The 25,341-nt window shown below is 35.8% G+C and overlaps 1 protein-coding gene across 9 annotated transcripts in view; it reads right to left on the minus strand.

Annotated features, from left to right (window-relative positions):
• EMSY (EMSY transcriptional repressor, BRCA2 interacting) overlaps positions 1 to 25,341 on the minus strand; it is a gene marked incomplete at both ends in the record, with an annotated part of 78,380 nt that overhangs the window by 40,928 nt on the left and 12,111 nt on the right. For 3 of the 9 annotated variants that reach the window (XM_080696642.1, XM_080696643.1, XM_080696641.1), the window contains 4 exons: positions 436 to 690; positions 5,659 to 5,935; positions 15,959 to 16,218; positions 21,488 to 21,663. In XM_080696642.1, coding sequence (XP_080552768.1) covers positions 436 to 690; positions 5,659 to 5,935; positions 15,959 to 16,218; positions 21,488 to 21,663 — 968 coding nt within the window. Of the gene's footprint in view, positions 1 to 435; positions 691 to 5,658; positions 5,936 to 15,958; positions 16,219 to 19,719; positions 19,873 to 21,487; positions 21,664 to 24,928; positions 24,971 to 25,341 lie in introns of all 9 variants that reach the window. The other 6 variants (XM_080696637.1, XM_080696635.1, XM_080696640.1 and 3 more) reach the window with 4 other exon arrangements.

Here is a 25,341-nt window from a genome sequence, read left to right on the forward strand (position 1 = left end):
GGAGGGAAGAAGGAGCAAAGGCATACTGACTAAAAGGAAGGAAAAAAGCTGTCCATATTTACAGATAACATATTAAAAAATTATTCTCTGCACATTCAAAATCCCAGAGAATCTCTATAAACTAGAAATAATAAGTGAGTTCAGTGAAGTCAAAGAATACAAATGGAATATCATTTTTATACATCAACAACAAACATGTAAAAACTAAAATTGAAATCACATCATGTATTAACACTTCAAGAAAATGAAATACTTAGGTATAAATCTAACAAAACATGTATAGCACACGTGTATCCTGAAAACTATAAAATTGATGAAAGAAGTCAAATAAGACCTAAATGAAGAAAGAGACATACCATTTTCATGAACTGGAGGACTCAGAAAACTGGTGATTAGGGGAAGAGGTAGCACAGGCTGTAAACATTTCCCAGTTACCTGATTCCTGTTTGATTTGGATCGTAGGTTTGATACCAGGTGGCAAAGGAGACTGCTGAGGCTGTTGCTGATGAGATACAGGAGAAGGCTGGACTACTTGTTGCTGTGTCTGTTGTTGCACTTGATGTAACTGTTGCTTGGGAGGCTGTTGATGCTGTTTAGGAAACTGTGTAAGAATCTGCGTTGGGGCACTCACTAGGCTTTTGGGGGAAGGCAGTCTTGTTGTTGCCATTTTGATTGCTGATGTAGACACACCTGTAGAAGAGTAAAGAGAATTTGATAGGAAAGCATAGTTAAAATTATCTTGGGTAACTATTGTAGATCTTAGTTTAAAGTCCAGGTAAATATTCTCAAAACTGTGATTTACTGAACACCTAGTAAGCGGCAGATATAATACATAGTGCCTAGTCTAGTCCTCAAACTTTTGCTTTCAGACAAAAGAAAAAAAAAAGAACTTATTTTCCCATGGTGAAGAATTAGAAAGAAATAGTATTAACTTATAGACTTCTCAAAAGAAAAGAAATGCATTTTAACATATTTTTATTACTTTTCACGTTTTTCATCAGCCATGATGCTATGTTTTAAACATAGCATCAGATAACATAACACAGTTATATATTTAAACAAATGTTTAGGACAAGGGTTAGGTTAGTACAAAGATGAGAGAAAAAATGAAAATATACTTATGATTCTAACATAATACATGATGTGTCATACTATTTGAAGGTCCTTCTCTTTTGCTCTCTTTTTTTAGGAAACAAGTCTTGCTAAATTGCTGAGGCTGGACTCAAACCTGCAAGCCTCCTGTCTCGGCCTCCAAGTACTAGAATTATAGGCATGTTCTGCCACATCTAGCTTCGAAAATAGACTGCTAAATTAAAAAATGCATACTTAAGCCCTAAAGCTGGGTTCTCAAGCAAGGGCAAGTTTGCGACCACTACTCCCATTCCAATACTTGTCAATCACTACATGATAATTCTGATTATCATGACAGCAGGTATGCTACTGGTATCTACAATGCACAAGTCAGCCCTCATAACAAACAATTACCTGGTCTAAAATGTCAATAATATGGAAGTTGAAAAATTGACTCTAGAGCAACTAATAAAAAATAAAAACATATATAGCTAATAAATCAATAGAGATAAAATGAAAATTCGTTTTCTTTTTTAAAAAAGAAAACAGAGCCAGGAGTGGTGGTGCATGCTAGTAATCGCAGTACTTGGGGAGGCTAGGTCAGGAAGATCTCAGGTTTGTGGCCAGCCTCAGCAACTTCTGAGGACCCCCACAACTTAGTGAGACCCTGTTTCAAAATAACGAATAAAGAGCTGGGCATGGTGGTGCATACTTGTAATTCCAGTACTTGGGAGGCTGAGACAGGAGGATCACAGGTGCATGGACAGTCCCAGCTACTTAGTGAGGCCTTCTGCAACTTAGCAAGAACCTGGTTCAAAATAAAAAATAAAAATAGGGCTGGGGGTATAGCTCAGAGGTAGAATGCCCTCAATTCAATCCCAGCACCACAAAAAAATAAAAAAATAAAGAATAAAATAGGGCTGGGGGATAGCTCAGAGGTAGAATGCCCCTGGGTTCAATCCACAGTGCCAAAAACAAAAACACCATAATAAACCTACAAAAAGACTGAAAAGGTGGAAAAAAGAAACAAAGAACAGATGAGCAAATAAAAACAATTGTCAAAATGATCAATTTAAGCAGGGCATTGTGGCACACACAATCCTAGCATTTGGGAGGCTGAGGCAGGAGGATTGTGGTTTGCAGGCAGCCTCAGCTACTTAGTAAGACCCTTGGCAACTCAGTGAGACTTTGTTTCAAAATAAAGAATAAAAAATAGGGCTGGGGTGTGGCTTGGAGGTAAAATGCCCTCTTGGGTTCCATTCCCAGTAAAAAAACGACAAACTTAAACTAAATAATATTGATAATTAACGTAATATTAATGCAAATGGACTAAACATTCCAACTAAAGTCAGAGATGGCAAGAATGTGTTAAAAAGCAAGACCGAACTATGTAATATTCATAAGAGCTGCATTTTAAATAAAAGATACAGGTGGGTTAAAACTAACAGGATGAAAAAAGATAATGTTAAACAAGCATTAACCAGATAAAGTTGCAGTAGCCACATTAATATCAGAAAAAGCAGACATTGAAACATCGATGTTAACATCAAGGGTTACCAGTGATAAAAAAAAAAAAAGCAATTCATTATGAAAAAAGTATCAATTCAACTCATCCTAAAGGTATGTACCTAAAAACAGTTCAAAATACATGGAAAAAAAAAACTGACAGAATTAAAGGGAGGAATATACAAAATCCACAACGATAGCTAGAGATATCTCTCGTTCTCTCTCTCTCTCTCTCTCTCTCTCTCTCTCTCTCTCTCTCTCTCTCTCTCTCTCTCTCTCTCTCTAACTACCCAACAAAATAAATACATAAATAAATGGATCAAAAAAAAAAAAAGTCAGAGCCAGGTGTGGTGGTGCACACTTGTAATCCCAGTGCTTGGGAGGCTGAGACAGGAGGATCACAAAAGTTTGAAGCCAGCCTCAGCTACTTTGTGACACCCTGTTTCCAAATAAAATATAAAATAGGTCTGGGAGTATAGCCTGGATGTAGAAATCTCTGGGTTCCACCTCCAGTACCACACAAAAATAAAGTCAAAACATGGAAGATTTCAACAATTCTATCAACTGATTTAATCTCTTGGAGATACAAAGGACCAAATGAAAAGTCAATTGGTCTAAGACCATTTATTAAATAATCTAATATAGTACACATTCTTGGTTGTCAATCAAATTTCCATTCTCCTTTGCCCTTTCTCCTTTCTAACAGAATCCTGCTTTCTTCCCCCATCAGGATCCACTGTCTTGGGCAATGACATATGTTAGGAGGAGGCTGGCCCTCGCCCAGTCTTAGAGGGCAGTTTCTAACTGATAGAAGACAGTCATGATGGCCCAATTACTTTTGTCAGGGATGAGGTTAAGCTAGCTGTGGACAATACAAACATAAAGGGAATCTTCTAGTCAATTTTTGAGAAAGTTTTTTGTTTCATAAGAAACAGTCACAGAAGGGGATTGTCTCTTCTTTCTTTCGGGATGTTTTCATAGATAGATATGTACTCATCTTGCTCATGACAGGAGTTACCTGAGAAAAAAGCTGATACATCAAGGAAACCAGAAAAGTGAAAAGAAACTCCCTGATGGCTCCAATGAGCTACTGCTAACCTAACTGAAGCCTTCCTAGACTTCTGGTTTGAAAACCAGTCAATCAGCCGGGCATGGTGGCATACTTTTGTAATCCAAGTACTTAAGAGGCTGAGACAAGAGAATCACAGGTTCAAAGCCAAGCTCAGCAGCTTATGAGGCCGTCAGCAACTTAGTGAGATCCTATTTCCAAATAAAACATAAAATAGGTCTGGAGGTGTAGCTCTGAGGTAGAAGGCCCCTGGATTCCATCCCCCCAGTACCACAAAACAAAAAAACCAGTCAATGAAGATTTATATGAAAAATAAAAACTCAATTACTTACCAAATTTTGCAAGTAAATTTAGGTATCAGCATACTACCAAATAGAACATGAACTTTTTATTCCAGAAGTGTGAAAAATATTACTAACATGGGTTTAAAAAAAGGCAGTAATAGGTAAAATGGAAAGTAATATCATGACATATTTTCAGATTATTGGTGGGCTTTTATCCTCAACTATATTCTAAAATTATTTAAGCCAAAAATAACTTTAGGTTTTAAAACCCCTTTAAAAAATAAGAATGGAAACATAACAACAAAAACAAAACCTTAAAATACGTTTAAATGTTAAGTGGGAATTATATTCAAATTGATGAGATTAAAGAATTTCACAAAAACAAGATTTCATGAACTAAAAAATGTACAACAAAATTCTTCAGAGCCAGCCTAAAGAAAATAGTCATATTAGTTGATACAATGTATTAATAATTAAAATGTAATTGGAAGCAATACTTATTTAAGTTGAAGGAGAGTCAAGTTGAGAAAATAAAAGGTCAGCAGAAGATTGTCACGGTATTGGGTAAATAATTTATCAAGCCCACAAAAGAATATGAAAAAAAAAAGATAAAGAAAATTTCTCTCACCAAATAAAAGACAGTGGTTATAGAATGTATCTGAGAAACAGGCAAAATAGAAAGTGGATTCATTATAAATAATAAGCAATAGCCCATTCTTTGCTTAATAGTGGATAGAGAATAGACTTGAGAAATAACCAAAACCAAAAACAACTACTATAGCATCTAGACTGATAAATATGCAAACAGAGGATCAAATATGAAGATCTAAAAATAAACTATGTACTTCTACATACATATAAAGTACATTTTTCAAGTTAACCTTTTTCTGTATTACTAGCACCAGATTTTTTTTTCCCCCAGTACCTGGGATGGAACCCAGGGGCATTCTACCCCTGAGCTACATCCCCAGCTCTATTTTTTTATTCTTTATTTTAAAACTGGGTCTCACTAAGTAGCTGAGGCTGTCTGCGAACTGTGATCTTCCTGTCTCAGCCTCTCAAATGCTGGGATTACAAACGTGCGCCAACAAGTCCCGCCACTAGCACGAGATTTATAACCACCAAATTAAAAACTACAAAAACTACTCTTCAAAACATTAAGGAGTATAACAATATGCATAATACGTTGTTAACTTTTATCTAAGGTAAAGGCAAAATATAATACATACATACTTATATGTTTAAAAATGAAAGGATTCATTAAAAACTAATTAAAAGAAAAAGATTACCAGTAACGAACAGAGGAGTATGGGAGTGATAGAAATGAGGAAACTAAGCGGGGCGTGGAAGTGCACGCTTGTAATCCCCGCGCTTGGGAGGCTGAGACAGGAGGATCGTGCAGGTTCGAAGCTAGCCTCAGCTACTTAGTGAGGCTCTCAGCAACTTAGTGAGACCCTGTTTCCAAATAAAGTATAAAATGGGTCTGGGAGTATAGCCCGGAAGTAGAAAGCCTCTGGGTTCTACCCCCAGTACCACCAATAAAAAAAAAAGAAAGAAATGAGGAAACTGAGTAATCCACAAGTTTGACATTCTCAAACTGAGGAGAATGGAGGGGCAATTAATAACTGTTCTAACACTAGAGACTTTCCTACACAAAGCAGAAAAACATCTACATTGTTTTTTTCAAAATTCCCATACACTGATAGGAAGAGGTGAATCACCACTAACCTTGTGCTACTGTTGACATGACCACAGATGGTGTTGAGGATACCACAGCCGTTACTGCAACTGTATTAGGAATAGGTGATGGTGTAGAACTGCTGCTGCCACTGCTGCTACTACTGACCAGGGAGGATTGTGAAGCAGTTATAACAACCGGTGGCTTCTGAGTTGTGGAAGCAATGACTGATGTTGGTACAAGCTTAGTGACTGCTGCATAATTATGGGATTTGGAGAGAATGTTGGGCACGAAGGTTGAACTTGGTGATGTGGTCACTATAATAACCTAAAGAAGAAAAATAAGTCATTTCATGTATCTATTATACGGTTAGTGTATTTAAAATTGGTTATATAGAACTCAAAAAGTTTATGAAACATAAGTTTAAAAAGAGAAATGTATAACTAAAAATACATGAAAGATTTACTAAGGATCATCAAAATATTTAAAAGCAACAATTATACCAATCAAATATTTTAACAGGCAATATTCAGTGCTGTGCAAGATGTTGCTAGCAAGTAAAAATTTCAATATACTGCTTAGAGAGTATAAATTGGCACACTCTAGAAAGCAATTTGGATACTTGTTCATTTATAAATATTTATTGAGCATCTACTATGTGCCAGGCATGGTTCGAGATGCTGGGGATAGAAAAATGTAACAAAACAAAGTCTATACTTTCATGGAGTTTACATTCTAGTGGGTAGAAAAAAACAAACAAAAAGCAAATATATGTCACATAGAGACAAATGGAAGAGACTATAAAGCACGGCACAGAATTAAAGGCACGATCAGACTGCTGTATGATTTTATATAAGGTATTCAGTAGAACTCTCTCTGCAAGATGATATTTGAGCAGAAACAGGAGAAGGCAGGGGTATAAACCTGCCAATGACACAGGAATCCCTAAGACAGAAGTAAGTTTGAAGAACATCCAATGACACAGGAGTCCCTAAGACAGAAGTAAGTTTGGTAATGTTCAAGAAACTTAAAGGGTCTAATAAACATGATGGAAAATTATAAGGTAGAGAGCAGTAGGAGATAACTGCAGGGAAGTAATGGGAATTCGATCACGTAAGATCACAATTACAATTTATACCTTTAATATGAGACAAAAATGGTACTTTTTCTTGATCTTTCTCCCTAAAACTCAAAAGCCTAGTCTAATCATGAGAAAAACATCAGACAAATCCTGACAGTTGAAGACCCTACGAAATACCTGTTTAGTACTCTTCAAAATGGTCAGAAAATATAAGAAACTTTCAGGCAAGAGGAGTTTAGGAGGGTTAGGGTTAGTAAGTATATAGTATTCTAGATAGGATCCTAGAACAGAAAAATACAGTAAGTAAAAACCAAGGATATCTAAATCAACCATGGACTTTAGTTAATACTAATTAGCATTATTCAATAATTAAATTGTGTCATATTAATGAAAAATATTAAGAACAGGGATGCCAAGTATAGGGGATATAAGAACTCTGCACTGTCTTATTTTTTTTCTGTAAATCTAAAGCTATTTTTAAAAATAAAGTATATTTTTAAAAACACTACTCCATCTGCTAGGTGGACAATAGAGTAGGGCAGTAAAGGTAAAAACAGACAAATTAGGAAGCTCTTATAATAAACCAAGCAGAGATAATAATGACCGAAGTGTTTGTTGTAGAAGTGACAAAAAGTAAACAGATTCTGAATATATGTTAATAGTAAAGACCATAGAATTTGCTTCATGAGTTGATATAAAAAAGGAAAAAGATGCAGGAAACAGATATGTAAGTTTAGCCTGTATGCCTAGAACACTGCAGGTGGTTTAGGGGCAAGGCATTTCAAACAAAGTGAACAGTACTGATTAAAAGATTAGCTTGATATACTTAAAAACAGAAAGACAGTGTAGCAAAAGCATAGAGGGCAAGGAGGGGTTAGAAAAGTAAGGAGAGGCCAGGTCAAATTTGTAAAACATTTTGATTTTATACTAAAAGTGATGAGAAGTTAGGGAAGGATTTAAAGCAGACAACAAAATGTGATTTATATTTAAAAGACCACTCTATCTGCTATGTGTCAAGAGGCAAGAATGAAAGAGTGAGACCAGTTAAGAAGCTATTGTAGTTGACCAGGCTAAAAATGACAGGCTGATTCAATGAGGGTATTAGAAATAAACAGAAATGATGACATTCAGTTTATTTTAAAAGGCCAAGAAAATAAAACTTGTTAATGAATGGAAATGGCAGGGTTAGAAAAAGAACAGAACCAAGAATAGTTCCTAGAGCTCATATATACTGGCTTATTTCAATCTGCCAACAAGCCTATGACACAGATTCTATTATTATCCCCATTTTATAGTTGAAGACAAAAATTATTTATAAATCTATAGTATTATAGTTTTACTCTGAGTGCTCTAATGATGTTTTAATGATACTCAAGACGGAATAGAGTATCTTCTAATTCACTGAATTTGTACCTGTGTAGGACAGAAAAATTATTTTTGAAGAATCTAAAGAATTTAAAGAAGAAATTACTTTCCATTTTTATAATGGTTCTAAAGAAAGCCTAAATTTAAATCAGTCAAAATGTCCTGAATATGCTTATATCTGGTACCTACATCTCAAAGAAGCTTTTGACTATAATATTGTTATTTATTTTCAGTGTTATACAGAATTCCAAAATATATGTATGTATCCATTACTTTAAGGAGCTTATTTAAAAAGTCATAAAAGATATATATCTTGACAAGGAAACTTACATATAGAATTAATCAGCAAACACATAGTATTATCAGAAAACAACCAAGAAACAAACCATCAAACAGAGAAGCAGACCAATATGGTGATAGGAGTACAAGCTTAGAGTCAAACCTGTACTTAGAACCTATCTCTGCCACTTACAAATAGCAGGCCCTTGGACATGATAAAATCTCTGGGTTCCAATTTTCATCTATAAAATGGGGATAATAATAACTACCTTGCAAAATCTTTACAAGGATTAGATGAGATAATCATATGAAGGATCTACTAGGCACATAGCAGGTGGTCAATACTTGGCAATAAATACATGGTACCGATTAGTAGCTTCTCTCTACTTAATAAATGTTAAAGGGATATCAGTAAAGGCATTATAGATCATGTCAATCTGGAAATGTATTTTAGTGTACTTGATTTTTGTTTCACTAAAACCCTTTTTTTTACTCTTCACTCCAAATTCGATCTCTTAAAAATCCAAAGAACTCACAGCTACTGCCATAACCAAGCTAATTAAAGGAGTAATGGCAATTAGGTTTCACTTTGCCAACTCTGAACCAAGAGCAGTAGCTTCTTATAGGCAGAATGCTTATAGTGACCCTGTAGAACAGAAGAGGATTTACCAAGTCTTGGCAGGAAATTATGCCTCAGCTAATTAGCAATGTCTGCCATGGGCAAAGGAAAAGGAGTGATTATGCTTGTGTCAAATATTTGCAATTTTAGAATAAGAGTATGCATATAGGCTTCTAACATTAAGACAACAAAATTCCAGCCAAATAAATCTGGTCTCTAAGAGCATGTTTAGATAGAAATGATAATGTGTATTTTGAGGTTTCAGTGTATAAGATGATTTCTGATCGGTAAAGGGGCTACCTGCAATTAGAGATCCATCTTGAAGAAATCTACTTGTACTTTAGTTACTTATTACAACAGGGGAAATAAAGGAGTTTTGAAACCAAGAGAACCAAACAGTGTTTATTCAGGCCATAATTCAAATTACTGACCTTCTAGCACTCACAAAAACTCCTTAAGAGTGCTGGGACTTGCACCCTAAGGACAAAATGAAAAATATCAATCAAGCACACGAAAGCATAAAGCTATATTCTGTTGCTTTGTTTATATCAGTGCTGTACCAATGTTATATTTAAAATGAAGTTACTATATTAACATAGGTGAAAATACATAAACCCTGAATATGTACAACCTATTTAAATTTGAATAAAGTCCACAACTTAATAATTGTACTTAATTTTGTAAAAGCCACTTTACCTAAAGTAATTTCTAAATTGTCTTACACAGGATCTGTGAAAAATCCAAGGTAAATGCAGTAATGGTAACAGCCTTGGATAGATTTTAAGAAAATCCAATTACCCAGCAAAAGGAAAACAAATAAATAAAAGACCCAACGAATATTTATAGTTCTGCCCATACTCAACTTGTCTGAGAAATAATAAACTGATGGCACTGAGTAAATATAAAGTAGAAGTTTTATATCTGGAACATAGTATGCTCAATAATTATTTAAGGAATAAATGAGTCTTATTTTTAAGTTAATTTGTTTTTTAAAACACAATAAAACAAATATAAGACTCTGAATCTGAAATCTTAGGGTATAGCTTGTAAATAATTTTGGAGATAACTATGCCCTCTTAAAAGCACTACACTAGTCTGACAACCTCAACTATCTATTCTTACTAAAAATTCAGAAGAAAAAAAGATTTGATAAAGTCAATTTAAAAAAACGTTCACAGACATCACTTAGAGGTAAACCCCCATCTATTATATACATTTTTATGTAAGTTTACCAAAAAAGATTGGAAAGTTAAAAATGTTAGATGACATTTACTGACCATTCCATATGTGTACTATCTTATTTTCTGTGAATCATTCCTTTTAATTCTCCCTGTAATTCTAAAAGCAACATTATTATCTTTATTTTATAAGGAAACTAAAGCTCAAGAGAAGTAGCAGAGCTAGTACTACAACCAGACCTATTTATTCATAAATGAATCGATTCATTCATTTAACAGATATTAGCATCTAGTACATATCACATACTGTTCTAAACACTGAGGAATACAGTGATGAATAAGATAAAATCTCTACCCTCAGCAGCAAATGGTCTATGGGAGAAATGAAATAGGTATGCAATATAATGAAAACTAGTTATAAAGACTAAGAATAAAACACATGAAGGGAAGAGGAGGATATGGATGAGAGGTAGGTACTCTTTTAGCTATAGCTTTGCTATCTCATTTCTCATATACAAAATAAAAGTAAAAATAGAGAAGGCAGAAAAAGAAAAGAATTACTGATAAAATAAGATTCAGGAATGAAGGCAGTAAAAACAACCTAGAAGTGGACAGAGCAAATCAAAGTACAGCAGGTTGATACCACATAACCTAGGGCCAGCTCTGAAAATAAGAAGCACAGTACTATATGAAAAGTAATATTCAGAAAGATTATCATAGACATCAAAAATGCAGAAATGTGTTTATTAATTATAACATTTAAAGAATCATCCATAATATTTAATTTCAACATATTAAAAGATAAGCTTCAGAGAACTGATGAATTCACTTATTTGGAACAACTCATAACCAACAGTGTAAGCAAACATTACTTTCCATGAAATACCTAAAAGGGAATTCTAGTACTTAGGAAACTGAGACAGGAGGATTGCAAGTTCATTGCCAGCCTCAGCTACTTAGTAGACCCTCTACAACTGAGTGAGATCATTTCCAAATAAAGAATAAAATATAGAGCTGGGGAGTTCGGCATGACGGTGCACGCTGGTAGTCCCAGCACTTGAGAGGCTAAGACAGGAGGTTCAAAGGTTCCTGGCCAGCCTCAGCTACTTAGGCCCTCTACAACCTAGTGACACCCTGTTTCAAAATAAATTACACAGGGCTGAGGGTGTAGCTCAGAGGCAGAATGCCCCCAGATTCAATCCTCAGTACTGCCAAAAAAAAAAAAAGAAAAAAAAAGAAAGAGTAGGACTGGGATGTAGCTTGGAGGTAGAATCCCCCTGGGTTCCATCCCCAGTGCCACACAAAAAAAGGGAATAAAATGCAATCTCATTTAATCCTCACAATAACTTTTTTTTTTTTTTTTTAAATTTGCGGTACTGGGGATGGAACCCAGGGGTATTCTACCTTTGAGCTACACACCCAGCCCCATTTTGGGTGTGTGTGTGGTGGAAGTGGGGGTGGGGGTGGGGGTTCTGGGGATAGAACCCAGAGGCTTTCTACCTCCAGGCTACACTCCCAGACCTATTTTATATTTTATATAAAAGCAGGGTCTCACTAACCTGCTAAGAGCCTCACTAAGTAGCTGAGTCTGACTTCGAACCTGCGTGATCCTCCTGTCTCAACCTCCCAAGTACTGGGATTACAAGCGTTCACCAACACGCCTGGCTTCTTTTTTTTAATTATTATTCTTTATTTTGAAACAGGGTCTCACTGAGTTGCAAAGGGCCTCACTAACTGAGGCTGTCCTTGAACTAGCTGAGGCTGTCCTTGAACCAAGATCCTCCTATTTCAGCCTCCCAAATGCTGGGATTACAAGCATGCATCACCACAACTGAATCTCACAGTAATCTTCTAAGATTGAATTCAACACAGGTCTGTTTTAACTCCAAGCCACATCCCCGGACCCATTTTATTTTTTGCGACTAGGTCTTGTTAAGTTGCTGAGGCTAGCCTCCAATCTGCAATCCTCTTATCTCAGCCTCCCGAGTATTGGAATTAAAGGTGTACACCAACGTGACTAACTGAAGGGATCGTTTTTTCAAGTAGAAAAAGGCACAGAAACAAAGTTAAAATAAAAAGCAGAGAGGCATATAGCTTCGCTGAGGAATTTGACAGTCTAGGACAAGTGGTGGGGGTAAAAGGGTAGTGCATATTTCTTTTCTTTTCTTTTTTTTTCTTTTCTTTTTCTTTTCGGTGGAACTGGGGGTGGAACCCAGGAGTGTTTCTTCCTCCAGGCTATACTCCCAGACCTATTTTATACTTTATTTGGAAACAGGATCTCACTAAGTTGCTGAGAGCCTCACTAAGTACCTGAGGCTGGCTTCGAACCTGTGGGATCCTCCTGTCTCAGCCTCCCAAGCGCAGGGATTACAAGCATGCGCCACCATGCCTGGCTGTGAATATTTCTTAACAAAACAGCCTAGCTTTGGAAAACCCACAAGAAAGTAAAGAGCCAACATGTCCCACTGATACAGAGATTTCTGTCATCTTTTTAATTCCCACTTAGGAAAATTCTGAAATGAAAGGCAGAGATCAAACAAATATATAAAAGGGGCTTACAGGTAAGATATAGATCAAGAGGCTAGCTGTAATGGCACATGTCTGTAATCCCAGTACTTGGGAGGCTGAAACATAAGAATTGCAGGCTTGAAGCCAGCCCAAGCAATTTAGTGAGACTTCCCCCCCCCAAAATAGGACTGTGGGTATAGCTCAGAGATAGAATGTCCCTAGGTTCCACTTCTAGTAGCCAAAAAATAAAACAAAAAGCCGAGCATGGTGGCACACGCTTGTTATCCCAATAGTTAGGAGGCTGAGACAGGAGGATCGTGCAGGTTCGAAGCCAACCTCAGCTACTTGGTGAGGCTCTTAGCAACTAGTGAGACCCTGTTTCCAAATAAAAATAAAACAGGTCTGGGAGTATAGCCCGGAGGTAGAAGGTCCCTGGGTTCCATCCTCAGTACCACAAACATAAATAAACAAATAAATATGAAAAAAATTTTAAAAATTATAGCTGGGTGTGGTGGCACATACTTGTAATCTCAATACTTGGGAGACTGAGACAGGAAGACTGTGGTTCACAGCCTCAGCTACTTAGTGACGCCCTCTGCAACTTAGTGAGATCCTGTTTCAAAATAAAGAATAAAAAATAGGGCTGGGCGTATAGCTCATAGGTAGAATGCCCCTTAATTCTACCCCAGCACCAACAAAAAAAAACATTATCATAAATATTATCAGATTTTATGAGAGAGCAGGATGCTATTAAAAAAAGTTATGCCAGACGTGGTGGCACATGCTTGTAATCCCCGCACTTGGGAGGCGGAGACAGGAGGATCGCGCAGGTTTGAAGCCGGCCTCCCTGGCTTAAGAGACCGTTTCCAAATAAAAATATAACATATAGGTGTCTGGGAGTATAGCCTGGAGGTAGAAGGGTTTCCAGAAACCCCAGTACCACCAATAAATAAATAAATAAATAAATAAGAAAAAGAAGAAACTTTCAGAGAGCAAGAAAGAATTACTTAGAAACTTAAGATAACAAAAATGAAAAATTCCACAGATGTAGTCAAGATAAAGCTAAAGGATATAGAAAATATTAAGTAATACAAGCCAGGCATGGTGAAGTATGCCTATAATCCTAGTACTTGGGACACTGAGGCAGAAAGATTGGAAGTTTGAGGCCTTAGCAATTTAGGGACTTTGTTTCAAAATATAAACAAACTGGGCATGGTGGTGCACACTTGTAATCCCAGTACTTGGAAGGCTGAGACAGAAGAATTACAGGTTCAAGGCTGGCCTCAGCTATTTAGTGAGACCCTCTGCAACGTAATGAGACCTTGTTTCACTATAAAAATAAAAATATAGGGCTGAGGGTGTACCTCTGGGGTAGAATGCCCCTGGGTTCAATCCCTAGCACTGAAAGAAAAGGGGAAAAAAAGTAAAAATATACTGAGTAAGCTAGGCGTGGTGGCGCACACTTGTAATCTCAGCATTTGGGAGGCTGAGACAGGAGGATCACGGTTCAAGGATAGCCTCAGCTACTTAGTGAGGGCCCTTTGCAATTCAGTGAGACCTTGTTTCAAAATAAAGAATAAAAAAAAAAAAAATTGGGCCAGAGATGTATCTCAGAGGTAGAATGGCTCTGGGTTCCATTCCTAGTACTGCAAATATATATATATTTTATATAAAAACATAAATATTCATATTAATGTAACATAAATATTAATATATTTAATATAACAATTATAATATATTTGTATATTTAATGTACTTAATATATATTTATATGTCTAATAAATATTTGGTTTATAGTTGTGTTTAATATAATTATTAATATTGATATAAATATATTTATATTAATACACACATATGAAATATATTAAATATATATTTATACTGAGTATAGCTCAGTGATAGAAGCTCCATGGGTTCATCTTCAGTTCCAATCCCCCACCACACAAAGAAAATACTAATAATACTTACACAGCATTTAATACATGCTAGTCTCTATTTTAACAGCTTCACATATATTCTCTCATTATTTATATCCAAAAGTCCTATAAAATGTGTGCTTTCTCTGTCTCACAGACTTAGAAACTTAGGTAGAGAGTTTAGTTTTCCCACAATTACATAGCTAGTAGGTGGTAAAATCTGGGATTCAAATCCAGAAAGTCTAGTTCCAAAATCCAAACTGTGACCTATTATGTTATAGTAGGGGGAAGGTGGGAAACAAACTAGTGGAAAGTAGAAGTGACAAAAAATAAGAACTAAAGGATCAATTCAGATAATCCAACATCCTGAATAACAGATGATCCAAAAAGGAATTGGGGGGGGGGGGGAAATCACAGAAATAACTCAAGAAATTTCAAAGAATTAAAGGATACAAGTGTCCAAAATGAAAGGACCCTAATAGATAAAATGAAGACTCCCATCAGAAATGTTACCTTGATATTCCAGAAATCTAAAAGTAACTAAGAGTGTTCAAAGATAATGACAAGATGGCACTGAGATTCCCAAAAGCAACAGAGGAAGCTAGTTCATAGAACAGTTACCTTCAAAATTTATAAGAAAAAAAGACTTTGACCTAGAATGTATTGCCTAACTAACCCATTAGGAAAGTGAGACAACAGAAGAAATTTGCAAACTATCATGCAAAGTCTCAAAAAATTTACACTTCATCCACTCATACATCAGGAAACTACTGGAGCAGGTACTCTAGTAAAATGATTAACCTAACAAGATCAGAATAACAGAATGGGAAGATTCTAGAAATATTGTGTGTAACAAGCCTAGAAAGACATCAGAGTCTAGATTAGTGTGGGGAAGACTGAGGATTTTAATAACATCAAATTGACAGAATACTGATGACTTGAATAAACCTAGAAAAGAGCTTAAGAAGAAATTCATGATATATATACAAAGAATAAAAAAAATTACCTATGTCCCTCCTTTTTTTCTAAGAAACAACTACTTTGTTACCTTGACAAAGTAAAAAGTGAGTTCCTAAAGGTAAAGTCATTCAAGTATAGTTTTTAAAAACTTTTGCTTTAATTTTTTTCAAATGGCATTATAATTATAAAATAGAGCACAAGTCTTAGAAGTAGATCTGCTTGCTAGCTCTGTCTTTTTAGATATACCGATTAGCATCTCTAAGCCTTATCTGTAAAGTGAAATAACTACCTCAAGTTTTATGTGCAGAATTAGAGACGTAAACATTCCCAGCATAATGCCAAGCACATAGTAAGCACTCAGTACATTTTTTTTATCTGAATTTTTTTAATCTGTCTGAAAGAGAAACCACCAACTGGCAGGCAGAGATTCCCTCCACCACGTACCTTCTGTGTTGTTGTGTTTGTCGTCTGTGTTGAGGGTTTGGTGAAGGTTATTTTCACAGGAGACATGTGGGGTGGTAAGGAGTTTGCAATGCTCTGCATGATGTTGCTCATTTTGGGACTGCCACTCACAGGCACAGTAATAGTCTTTGAGACTGGAACAACAGCCTTTGGAACTTCCTTTAGGACAACAGGAGAAGAGCTAGAAGAGTTTGTTCGCCTTCGTTTCCTGGGTTTTTCATCTTCATCTGAACAGCTAACACCTGAAAGGCAATGACAATATTGCTATATTTATGCCAAAGTAACATTGTATTTCATACTTCATTTTTAAAAACCTATGTATGATCAAGTGATCCTCTCCCTTTACCTTATAGCCAAACAGCCAGTAAGTTCTATCAGTCCTCTCTCAGAAGAGTTATCTCTGAATACCTTCTCTTCTTTACTTTAAATCTATAACCAGTTGGGCATGGTGGTACACACTTGTAATCCCAGGACTTTGGAGGCTGAGATAGGAGGATTGCAGGTTTGAAGCCAGCCTTAGGAACTTGGGTTCTCAGCAACTTAATAAGACCCTGTTTCTAAACAAAATATTCAAAAAAAGGTCTGGGAGTACAGCCTGGAAATAGAAGGCCTCTGGGTTCCATCCCCAGTACCAGACATACAAAAATAAATAAATAAATAAATAAACAAACAAGCAAATAAATCTATAGTCACTACTCCATGTCAAGCCATCTGCTGCCTGTATTTTTAGCAATCACCTCCTAAAACATGAGTGCTTCCAGTCTTTCTACCTCAATCCTACTACCAGTTATAAAGTTTTACATCTAACCATATTAATGCAGTGCCTAAATAATCTGTATTCATTTTTATCCCACTATAAAACGAGGCACAAAATCATTACCATATCATTCAAGGCCCCATCTTATCCTTGCTTTCTTTCTTCCTTTCTTCCTTTCTTCTTTTTTTTTTTTTTTTGTCATAATTGAGGATTGAACCTACGGGCATTCTACTTCCAAGCTATAGCCCTAGCCTTATTTTATTTTTTATTTTCAAACAAGGTCTCACTAAGTAACTGAGGCTGGCCGTGAGCCTGCTATCCTCCTGTCTCAGCCTCCCAAGTACTAGGATTACAAACTGCATCACCACACGTGGCATCCCATATTTTTTCAAAAAACACATAATACTCTGTTGCACCTGATCTGTGCATCCCTGTAATCTTGGCATGCTAAACTACTAACCATTCCTCTAAGTCACCTTACCGCATTCTATCTCTGGGTCTCTATAAAGTATTGTTCTTTGGAGAATGTGTTCACCTACCATCAAATACCTTTTCATCTTCTTGTAATCATCATCCTGCAAACCACCTCCTCAGTGAAGTTTTTCTTTACTCCTCTAAACAAAACTAATTTGTCACCACTGAGCTTATAAACACTTTGTACATTCTCTTCTGTACCACTTACCACACAGTAATGCAAATCTGCACATATCCCATTATTAAAAAGCTCTCAGAAGTGAATGACTAAGTCTTGCTGGTTTGTTTCCCTGATATAGTAGCTTGCACATACAAAGTTAGATGAATGAATAATTGCTTATATCCTAATGTTTGTGTAACTGCTGAGTATAAAATAAAATACTTCTTGGTTTTTGTTTTTGTTTTTTTGGTGGTACTGGGGGTGGAACCCAGAGGCTTTCTACCTCCGGGCTATACTCCCAGACCTTTTTTATATTTTATTTGGAAACAGGGTCTCACTAAGTTGCTGAGAGCCTCACTAAGTAACTGAGGCTGGCTTCGAACCTGTGCGATCCTCCTGTCTCAGCCTCTCAAGTGTGGGGATTACAGGCATGCGCCACCACGCCCGGCTTGTTATTTAAAACTGTTTGTTTTGTTTAGAATTCACCTTCAATGTTTAAAAAAATGATCATACCAAACATGGTGGCACATACCTGTAATCCCAGAAAGGCTGAGACAAGAGAATAGCAGGTTCAAGGCCAGCCTCAGCAAGTTAACAAGACCCTGTTTCAAAATTTAAAAAAATATGAGCCAGACATGGTGCACATGCTTATAATCCCAGTACTTGGGGAGGCTGAGACAAGAAGATCAAAGGTTCACAGCTAGCCTCAAAGCAACTTAGTTAGTCCCTGTTTCAAAATAAAAGAATTAAAAAATAGGGCTGGGGATAGCTTGGAGGTAGAATGGCCCTGAGTTTAATTCCTAAATCAACAAATAAATAAATAAAATAAAAATAGGCCTGGGGGTATAGTTTGGAGGTAGAATGCACCTGGGTCCAACCCCCAGTACCAGCAAAAAAAAAAAAAAAAAAAAAATCAAAGCCAGGTGTAGTGGCATACACCTATATTCACAGTACTTAGGATGCTGAACAGGAGGATCGCAGGTTCCAATCCAGCCTCAACAATTTAGCAAGACCCTCCAAAACTTAGCAAGACTGTTTCAAAGTAAAAAACAGAAAGGGTTGGGGGCACCAGGCATGGTGGCACATGCCTGTAATTCCAAGTCTTAGAAGGCTGAAACAAGAGGGACCACTGGTTTGAAAGCAGCCTCAGCAACTTAGTGAGAACCTATTTCCAAACAAAAAATAAAAACAGAGCTAGGGGTGTAGCTCAGAGGTAGAATACCACTAAGTTCAATCCCCAGCAAAAATCCCCACCCTTACCCCCACACACACAGAAGTCTGGGGTACAGTTTGGAGGTAGAATGCCTCTGGGTTCAATAACCAATACAAAAAAATAAATGAATAAACAAACAAACAAAAAAGTAGACTTCTAGAGTTATTCTACAAGACCACCTTGGCTAAATTCACAAAAATCAGATGTAAACTTATTTAATAGTCTTAGTTTTTTATTTATGTATTAAAACCTCAATTATTTTTGTAGACTTTTAAAATCAAATGAGAAATCTATGTAGTATCCTACATAGAAAATCTCTCAAGTAGACAAAAATTAAACAGCATGACTGATGAATTAATAAAATATAACTCCTCATAACCTTAATTTTTAGTCTCTAACAAGACTGACAATGACCTAGAATTATCCCAGTCTAAAACAGCAAGCACCTCCTCTAAAAGTTAAAAAGAACTTTACAACTATATCGAGCAAAATGAAAATCAAATACTACTGACCTCCAGTTGATAACAAAAGCAAAGAAAAACTAGAAGTAAAAAACAAAATAAAATATAAAGGAACACCAACCTAACAGAAAAGAAAAAAAAGAAAAAAAAAGAATTGGATATCAAACTGATTCATAGGGTAGAATCCACGAGTTAAAAACCACAAATAGTAAAACTTTTTAACAAAAGTTATAGCCAACTAGAAATAAAAACAGACTCTCTAGAATGCTTCACTGAATCTAATAGGTGATATGCTATATAAAATAATTTAAGAAAACACTAGAGAGATTACAATTATAAGGATAAACATTGAATAAATCACATAAGCACATTCCTTTGGTTTCTATTCACATTTCTATTTCATGACAATCAAAACAAGTGAATATTTGAAGGATAACACTGTTCAAGGCAGATTCCCCACAGAGAACAAAAAAGAAGTCATTTCTCAAACCCCAGAACTGATTAAAATGCAATATATACCTAGTCACATGTAGATAGGAATTCTTTAGAACCTTCAAAAACTAACCACTGCTAACAGTTAGTGGCCAGATGATTTATTCCAGGAAGGCAGATCTAATCAGAGCCTAAATTGCAGTATTTAGCCAAGATGGCCCTGATAACGCTGAGAGTATCACTTACTTTTGACATAAACAGTACTTCCACTTGGCAAGACAACTACATTGGAGGCAGGACTGGCAGGTCTTGGAGACTTAACCGTTGCTATGCTGCCACTTGGAACAGGGGTAGAGGTTGGGGTTGACGTAGTACTTGTGTAGGAATAGCAAACCACTACTGAAGAACGATAAAAAAGTTTGCTGTTAACTTTCACCATAACTGTCCAGGCATACAGAAAGAATATTTTTATTGCAGGCCAATTTTATCATTTTTGTGTGACCAGAAGTTAGAGGCCAGTACTAGGTATTAGGTCCACAGGTTAAAAGGTATTAATAACCTTTCCTAAAAATTATCACTTAAATGGGTTTTTCTCAAGTTTAGTAGCTTGTCTACAGGTGACTTTGCCAATGGAGAACATAGTTACAAAGAGAGCAAGTTTAAAACTATACTGAAAAAAATGAAAACCCTTTTCATTCATGGCAAAGGTTGGACAATAGATACATACTTTTATTACCATTTAATACCAATAGCATTAAACATAGGGTGATAAATAACTCTTCCCTAACCAGAACAATTTCCAATATGGATACCAGAGAAGAACCAAGAGAATATTCTTTTATACAAACAAGCTCACTAGTCCTTGCCATCCAAATGGTGCCAACAATAACTCAACTAAAATAATGACATCAAATTTTGGCCTCTACCATTCAATGAAGAGACAGCTCAACAACAGCAAGAAGAGCGCTCAGACACCACTTGAGTTCCATGCACTATACTAAATCCTTTCCATTCATTATCAATAATTCTCACAATACCACATCCTCATTTCAAAGATGAGGAACCCAAACTTCACAGATGCTAAGACTCAGTGAAGATCACAAAGCTAAGAAATGACAAAATAAGATTCAAGCATAGATTTGACTACTGGAAACCCTACATTCTTTCCACTCTACTAGAGAGTTGGTAGGCGGAAAGGTAAAAGTAGGAAAAAAAAGATGCCTCTCCAACAACAAAGAAAACAAGAACCGAATGGAAGCTAAGCTTGCACACTGATAACTACCTCTCTGCAAATATAGCTTCCTCCAGCTTCCTAAAACAGAGCCTGGCAAATATGAAGTGTCTCACTCTGCTCCACAGTCCATTGCTAGTTAAGAAAAAGAAATTCCTCCGATTTGTAATCTGATACATTGTTTTCAGTATTATTATCATGCAAGACCACTCTAAGCTACTGTAGTCAACCCAAATACATTCTCAATTTAACATTACTCCTAATGACCTCAGGAGAACCCATGGATTTTTATAGCATGTGTCAATTACTAGATTAAATAACAAGAAAGTCTTTCCATGTGATAGGAAATGGATTCAGCACATTGACTAGAACAACAGAGAAACAGCATATACCATTGATTCTCAAAGACAAAATCAGAGCTTTATTTTCCAAATCTATCAGTTTAGCATCTTTTCCCCAGCTAAGTAACTTCTGTCATCTTATTCTCTATTATCATCCATTAAAGACATCACAAAACATGCTGATGATAAAAATTCACTCCAAGGTTTTTGCAATTTTGTGATTAACAAAACTCACATTTTTAACAAAGGATTTAATTTTAACAAAAGAATTAATTTTAGTTGAAACTAAATACTTGGCAGTTTCTAGTTAGAAAATTTTAGTTGCTCACATTTCATAACCTTTAAACACTGGAATAAAAATAGATGAAAAATCAGATATCTTTTCTTGAAATTTCTGAGAAAAGTGATCTTTTTAATAACACAGAAATATTTTTCTACTCACCTTCTTTGCTTCCTGTTTCTGCAGGCACTGGAAGAGATGCATTGTGCTGGATAGCTGCATTTGCAACAGCATTAGCTGTTACAGTGAAGGCGGTTTGGGGAACTAGCCGGGGCATCAGTGGTACCAACCGACGACCTTCAATGGACCATTCTGAAGAGCTATTAGGTCCAGACATACTAAACAAAAGAGAAAATGCTGCTACAAGGGTTCTCTTACTAAAGATGAATCAAACAAATATAACATTTTAAACTTAAAAAAAGTACCCTGAATGAATAGAAAAGACTTTATTTTAAGCAAGCAAAACCAAACATGAATAATTAGAATTCAAGGAATGCCACACACTTGGGTTTTTATACATTTTATTCTATAATCTGAATCTTATAATGAACATAATTGGAACTCAAAAAAATTTTTTCTATGCCTTCTAAATAAATACTGGTTGTGGTTTAAGTCTGGTTTCACTAATGAAAATTATTTCTATTCACTTTTAGAATGTAATTTTATAATTAAGCCAAGAAAGTAAAAAGTACTCACAATACTAAAAATCAGTTTTCCTTAATAAGTAAGGATGGAATTTACTGAACTTTTGCAAAATTATCTAATTGCCTGCATGGCCAGAGGTTCTAAAGGCTTTCAAGTGACAGAAACTAAGGCAGTAAATGAGGGGAACCACAGTAGTAAAGGACATAAGCGAACTATATATATAACAGCATGTGTCTTTGACAATGTTCTATATTTTATTATTGCCCTTCCTATTAAAAACAGACCAGATTTGAGGATACTAAAGAAGTCTGCCATTATTTTATTTTTATTTATTTATACCACCCTTCCCTCTAAGAGGGATTTGAGGCAATTAGACAAGCTTCTCTCTAAGTAGACATCACTCTCTGCTCTTAAGTTTCTTAAGGAAACTGTCCCAGGAACCCAACCAGAGGCTGAAATACCAAGAGTTGTCACTTCTCCATGAAAGATCCTGACTAATAATTACTGTTGATGTTTAAAATTCATCCAGAAACAATCTCTTCACTAAACCAGAAATATTTCTGCACTTTTTTTAAACCATAGATTCTCCAACCCAACCTAGAGTTTAGAATTCTATGTATCCACTGATTCTTCATATTTAGAGACTATATAAAAGCTCATCTTAGTGAACAGTGGATTTATGACAATGATGATGATAATGGTGGTGATGATAGGTAAAAATCAATTAAGGTCTTAATATCAGACATTGTTCTAAGCATTTTACATGTACTCATATAGTTCTTTCAACAACCTTATTAAGTTGATTAAGTCTTATATCTCCATTTTACAGATGGGAAAACTGAGTCACAGAGAAGTAAAATAACTTGCCTAAGGTCACAAAATTAACAAGCATACATCATACTACTGTAATTATTTGCCACTTAAGTAGAAAATATAAAATTTTTCAAATGGCTTTTATGTCTAACCTTTGCCTTTGATTTATATCAATTGGGCACTGGTGTCTAACTACTACTAATTTTCACTGGGCACTGGTGTCTACTACTAATTTTCACTGAATAGAATGAATTACAGCTTCAGAAGGACTTAAACTCAGTTCAGAAAACAATTTATAGAAGCTGATAAATCCAACTGGGTTACTGTGGAAAATCTATAAACTCCATCATAGTTTAACAGTTCTATCTAAGACAAGGAAACAAGGAGTTCCTAAGACACCCCCCATACCCTCATAAGTTTGTTACAAAAGCTCCATGTTGATGCTATTGGGAAACAAAGAATGGTATGAATGAGAAAGACAGAAAAGAGATACAACTAGCTGTTAAAGGAAAAAATTCTAAAAGCTACTCAGCATTTGGGTCGGGTTTAGAATATTTCTAATAAATTTGCATGGTATGAGTTTATCATCCAAATAAAGTGATGTCTACACTTACCTGGTGCATTGTTTAGATGGTGGCAGAAATTATGGAAGATTAATAATTTAAAGCACATGAATATATGCTGTTGGAAAGACAGACTTGTAGTGCAAAAGGCACAACTGCAACTTTTAGAAACATCTGTAAATCTTCCACATTTCCACTCATGCAAACATGCTCAAACTTAAGGGAGTGAAATATTAAATATCATGTTAGAATGAGATCAAAAATCTTACTGGCTTAGTAATGAGGGTGTGAATATGCATTAGTTGCATAAGTCATCTAAACTGAATTTACAAAGTTTAAACATCTTACTGAAGGGCTTCACTAGGATACCTCAGTCTAGACATATGTATGCCTCTATATTAATTATGGCAAAGGAGAGTGGAAACTTTACTCCAGCAGCTATTCTGAGAAAACTAAGACACTACCTTGGCCCTCACATCCATCCTTTGGAGTGCAGGGTACTAGTAAGAAATCATCCTCACACAGAAACACAGTATCCTGTGAATGTCTATGGTGAAAGGGTTAAGAGAACAGAAATTCCAAACAGCCATTTTAATTCTTACTCTAGAAACAATGTGGGCAAGAGTAGCCCAATTAAAAAATCTGAAGCTTTAACATTCTTTATAAATCAAAACTGAATTATAGTATCAAACTTAAGTGGCCTGTGCCAAACAGTAAACACACAACATGCTTCAAGATCCTAACACCCCACTCCTTTTGTTCCCCTCCCTTTGTGCTCAATCTCTTCTCAATTTTCTCATCACCTTTCAACCACATTCCTTCTGGCCTAAACTGCTATTGTGGGTGGGGGAGGGAATCCAGAGGAGAAAGGGAATGCAGTCAGTTCAGATGCATTCCTCTAGCTGTTTTTTCAGGCTGGGAGGACGAAGCTCTCCTATAATCTTTGAAACTAGGTTCCCTTGCTACTTCTGAGGGGAAGAAGGCAGTCACCAACTCCCCACATGCTGACCTTTGGGCTCAACAAATAAATACAACATCTGGCAAAACTAAAAGCACATTATAAAATATTAAAACAGAAGGAAGACCTAAGAAGCTTTAAATTATACACTGAAGTAAACTGTTTTAAAAAAAATGAAATTTATATATTAAAGAAATAAGAAAGGAGACAGAAAAAAAAAAAGAAACACAGGCAGATAAAAGCCAACTCTCAATTATCCATACTAATGGAGAGAGGAGGGAAAGGGAGAGGTCAAATAGATTAAAGAAAACCATATGTTATCCAAAAGTATTTTGTTAAATACTAGTAAATTCTTCCATAAAATATTTCCACAACAACAAGTAGTAAAATGACTAATTAAATTTTTCACCTCCTCTCCCTTCCCACCCTCTGACTAGAGGTACTCCCAAGCAGCAAAATGGCTAAAGGGTGGGTAGTAATAGGAAGGGGAGGAGGGAAAGAAAAGGAAAAGCAAGGGGCATGGTTAATTCATAAATAGAATAATGTGCCCCTGAATAATTGAGAGCTTCAATTTGGAAATAAATACAAGAAGAAGCCTGAAATAATAATAACCTATTTGCATACCTGTAACTTGGTCTTTCACCCAAATATAAGGATAAATTCATTCTTTAAAGGGGAAAAAAGGAAAAGGAGACTAAATAAATGTTATCCTTTAAGTATGACACTGATGCATCAACTTACAACTAGTTGCCCACATATTGTTCCAATGCTTCTGAAGTAGTAATTTTTTATAAGTGCCTCTGAATGCAAGCTATTGTTTACTACCTTATTATCTAGTACATAAATTTCCTATATCCAATTCTGAATTTAGAATCTAGGGTTTGTTTCATTATTTTTAGAGCATCCCAATTCAAAAGTTTGAGGCAAATTAAAGGAGGAACACAATAAGCGAATGTTTCGACCATATTAACCTGACAACTAAATAGTAAATGTGTCTAATGGAAAAATTTCCAAATTTCCATAGTGCACACCTACCA

Source organism: Muscardinus avellanarius, assembly GCF_963383645.1.
Source record: "Muscardinus avellanarius genome assembly, chromosome: 1".
Classification (NCBI taxonomy): Eukaryota; Metazoa; Chordata; class Mammalia; order Rodentia; family Gliridae; genus Muscardinus; species Muscardinus avellanarius.